General features: G+C 39.5%; 1 protein-coding gene across 1 annotated transcript; it reads left to right on the top strand.

The window, feature by feature from the left end:
• The first annotated feature begins 2,583 nt into the window (after nt 1-2,583).
• On the top strand, nt 2,584-3,652 carry agrp (agouti related neuropeptide). Its single transcript, XM_005726330.1, has 3 exons — nt 2,584-2,797; nt 3,120-3,217; nt 3,322-3,652. The coding sequence occupies exons 1-3, from the start codon at nt 2,659-2,661 to the stop codon at nt 3,511-3,513; spliced, it is 429 nt and encodes a 142-aa protein (XP_005726387.1). The 5' UTR covers nt 2,584-2,658; the 3' UTR covers nt 3,514-3,652.
• The last annotated feature ends 251 nt before the right edge of the window (nt 3,653-3,903 follow it).

Raw genomic sequence — 3,903 nt, forward strand, 5'->3', positions numbered from 1 at the left:
TGTGGTAAGAGTTCAGGCTGAAACAGGAAGTATGTGAAGACAAACATGTTTATTAAGTCCATTTCCTGCTGATGGGCTGTAATCAGTTGATTCTGAGCGCAGATGCTATGTGCAACTGCAGCTGCGTCCGATCTCATTTGTACTGAGTGCGGCGATGATGTCAACAGTGTGTCACTATTCAGAGAATTGGCAGCATGTTGGCAGACAGAGGATGAGGAGGAGGAAGTCTAACCAAAGCAGCAGATTGACAATAATAGAAGAAACATGAAGGAAGCAGCTGATCTAATGTTCTCCATTAAAGCACCCTGAGAGGATTATTACTGAGTGTACCGAGCTCTAATGAGCACTCAGATCATAACTGACAGCACAGAGGCAAACACGACTACTTTTACTGATTAAGGAACAAAATAAAGGCACATTGAATAAATTTACAATTTACTTTTTTTATCCACATAGTTAATTTTTTTTATTTTTATTTGAACTCACGCAGGCTTATCGAATCAGTCGGTCCTGTTTCCTAGATCACTTCATTTACCACTCTGGGCTGGTAAGAAAAAAGAAGACCAAATTCAGTTAAACCACTATGTGAAAACATTTCAGGCTGGACAAGAAGCTAGCCTGCCTTTATATCCTCCTCTGTCATCTATTCTGCAAACAAAGGTACCAAATATCTCAAAAACAACGACAAAAAAGAACCAAAAAAATCACACCAGGGAAGAGTTTGAGCAGGGCGATCCGTACTGGGTCATCTGCCCAACGCTGAGGACCTTAGGTCTTCTCAGAGTCGAGGTGGAGCACAAATCTACTCCAAGTGGGAGAAGAAGGTTTCCTGAACACACGCTTCTAAAACTGGTTCTGCAGACCTGAAGTGTTTTATCTGCTGCTGCTTCTGCAGGATTACTGTGTTTCAGTAACACAGTGATTCTGTGTTCATGTGTTGCTCTCTCTGACCTCGCTCTTCCTTTTCCTTGCTGCAGATATCTCTGGCTCCAGGGCTTATCTGTCGTATCTGCGGTTACTAGCCTCTGCTTTTTTGTTTGTTTTGCCTTTCTGTTGTCTCCTTGTCTTTTTCACATTCCCCACAACTGGTTTTATTAAAGATTTCTTCTTATTAAAAGGGAGTTTTTACCTTTACCCAGGCAGTATCTGGGTTTCCCTCTGTAAAACAGCCCGCTGCCAGTCTTTCTATCTTACAAGACTAAGTACCCTGAGGTGATATTTGCTCTGATTTTGTGCTAGAAAATAAAGAAAAAGATAAAATAAATAGTTTCCACATAGAAGAATATTGTGTTTTCTATTAGACACTCAACTGTCTGTCCAGTTTTTGATATATTCCTCATTTGTTTTTGTCGTATATAGATGAAAATGGACAGAAGGGACCTTTACGACATAATCACCATACTAATAGATGCCCCAACCCCCTGCTATACAGTCTCACGTATAGTTTAAATTAGCCTTAGAGCTTCCATCATGCTCCATTTGATGTATCTCTGCAAGGTCGCGGGATGATGCACATGCACAGCGGGTGCCATTCCATACCAAACCTGTGGGTCATGTGACCTTCTTCCTGTCCAGGGGTCTTTAAATTGCCCCTCGTCATCTCAGAGAGTCACAGTGAAGAGTCACAGCAACAGGTGAGTCACATCTCCGTCTGGTTCTCTTCTGATTCAGTTTATGTAGGAAGTAAATAAGATTTTATTTATGATTAAAACTGAAGTTTTATTTAAGCCTTCTGGTGTATTAGTGACAATAACAGGAATATTATGCTGTAAAAGAGATTTTTCCAGGGATACAATTTTGTTGTAGAAATAAACATCCACAGTTATCTTTTTATTATTACAGTTGTGTTTTTGATAATTTAAAAAATAAGTTTAATAAAAAGTCAAATTCAGCAGTGTAAAATTATTTTAATAAAACAAAGTGGAACTATGCAGCCTAGTACTAAATGTCCTTTGCACCACTAATGAAACCCAGCAGGAATGATTTTGTTTTTAACTGCTGATGAGCTTCACTGTGGATGTAAATGACAATGTGCTTAATGAGAATCTCTCCTTGCTTTATGCATGACTTGTTTTCATCATACAGGAAAGTGATTAAAACCACTGCTGTGGGTTATTGCTAAGGAAGAAAGGGAGATGTAATTTAATATTTTACGGAACAATATTTAATTTGTTTTCCTCCAAGGTTTGCAATCTGTTCAGTGTGGAAATTTCAACAGATTTGGTTATGCATAAGAATAATACTCTGCTGGTTCTAATCTGAAAAAAGAAACACTTGGTTGAAATTGCTGAAATTTATAACTAACATACTCAAACTTATGTGCTGAAAATAAAGAGAAATTCACAAACCAGCAGGTTAGTTTATTTCATGTGGGATCAGATCATATCTGTTATCAAACTTACTCCAACAAGCTCCAAATCCAAAACTTGTTTGGTAGAAAATTTCACACATGTTAGTTGTCTTTGTATCAACTAATGAAGGTTTTTGAATGCAGAGAATGAATAAAAAATGTGACTTGGAAGTTTTGGCGTTCCCCCTCTTTCAGGTAAACTGAAGCCTGTGTCTGTTTCCTCCTTTCAGAGACTCTTGTTGGAGAAACTGAGGATTGTGGGAGTTGTGGTGCAGGTTTTTCTTCTTCTTTTGTCTGCCAGCAGCAGGATGTTTGGCACTGTGCTGCTCTGCTGTTGGTCCTTCGGTCTGCTGCCGCTCGCCTCCTCGCTGGTTCATGGAAACTTACCGCTCGATGAAGGTCCTGTCGCTGGACGTCGCACTGAAACCTCCTTCCTATCTGAAATCGGTCAGTAACATCTCTTCATTCAGAGAGCTCCAACCACTGTCTCTCCAACACACCACGGTTGGCAGGATTAATCCATTTAACAGTGGAAGCATGAATATTTATAGATAGAAAAAGTAGACCTCTGAACATGTAGTTTTCTATTTTGTCCCTATTTTTGTTTTTTTACATCACATCTAGTAAGCCCAATCTTTTACATTTGACTGCAGTTATTTTGAAGTATTTTGAAATTGCTTTTTCACATACAGCAGATTAAACACAATGGAGTGATTACAGTAAGCAAAAAAAATGCAAAATACATTCTGCTGTGTTTTCTGATTTGCAGAAAGAAGTCAAGTACCTGACCGCATGCACGAGCCTGCCCTCCTCCCTGTGGACTCTGTAGAAGATCATTTTTTGATGGATACAGGCTCCTATGATGAGGTGCAGCATTTAAACCAGCAGTTTACTCTTGACCTCGTGACTCCCTGTTAACAGGTTTACCTTAACAAAGTGAATTCATCTGCTTGCTGCGTTTATGTTTGCAGGACACGTCTGCAGCCTTACAGCTACAGGGTCGGGCCATGCGTTCACCTCGTCGCTGCATCCCTCACCAGCAGTCCTGTTTGGGCTACCCGCTTCCCTGTTGTGATCCCTGTGACACCTGCTACTGCCGCTTCTTCAACGCCATCTGCTACTGCCGCCGAGTTGGCCACGTGTGCCCCCCAAGACGCACCTGATAACAAGCTGCTGTGATGAGGAGCGAAGGCAGAAACTCATACAGCAAATATGATCTGTGATCTTTTTGTTTTGTGTTGGATTAAATGTGCTGTAATAAATAACTGATGAGGACAGTGTGTGTAATCATATCAGTGTAACCTGAAGATGTGAAAACACATCTCTATATATCTATCTATATATGTATATATAGATAGATATATATATTATATATGTGTGTGTGTGTAGATGCATATGAATTACTGAATGAAGAAAGACAAAGAAATCTATGTGTGGATTGTGCTTTAATCTTGTAAGGAAGTCAAAAAGTGATGCCCACAATCATAACTCTTAACTATATCTCATTCATATTAACGTGTGTTTCTTTATCAATTAAGGAGCATAAAATATTT

This window comes from Pundamilia nyererei, unplaced genomic scaffold (genome assembly GCF_000239375.1).
Source record: "Pundamilia nyererei isolate P.nyererei 1_Seehausen unplaced genomic scaffold, PunNye1.0 scaffold00019, whole genome shotgun sequence".
In the NCBI taxonomy this organism is placed as follows: domain Eukaryota; kingdom Metazoa; phylum Chordata; class Actinopteri; order Cichliformes; family Cichlidae; genus Pundamilia; species Pundamilia nyererei.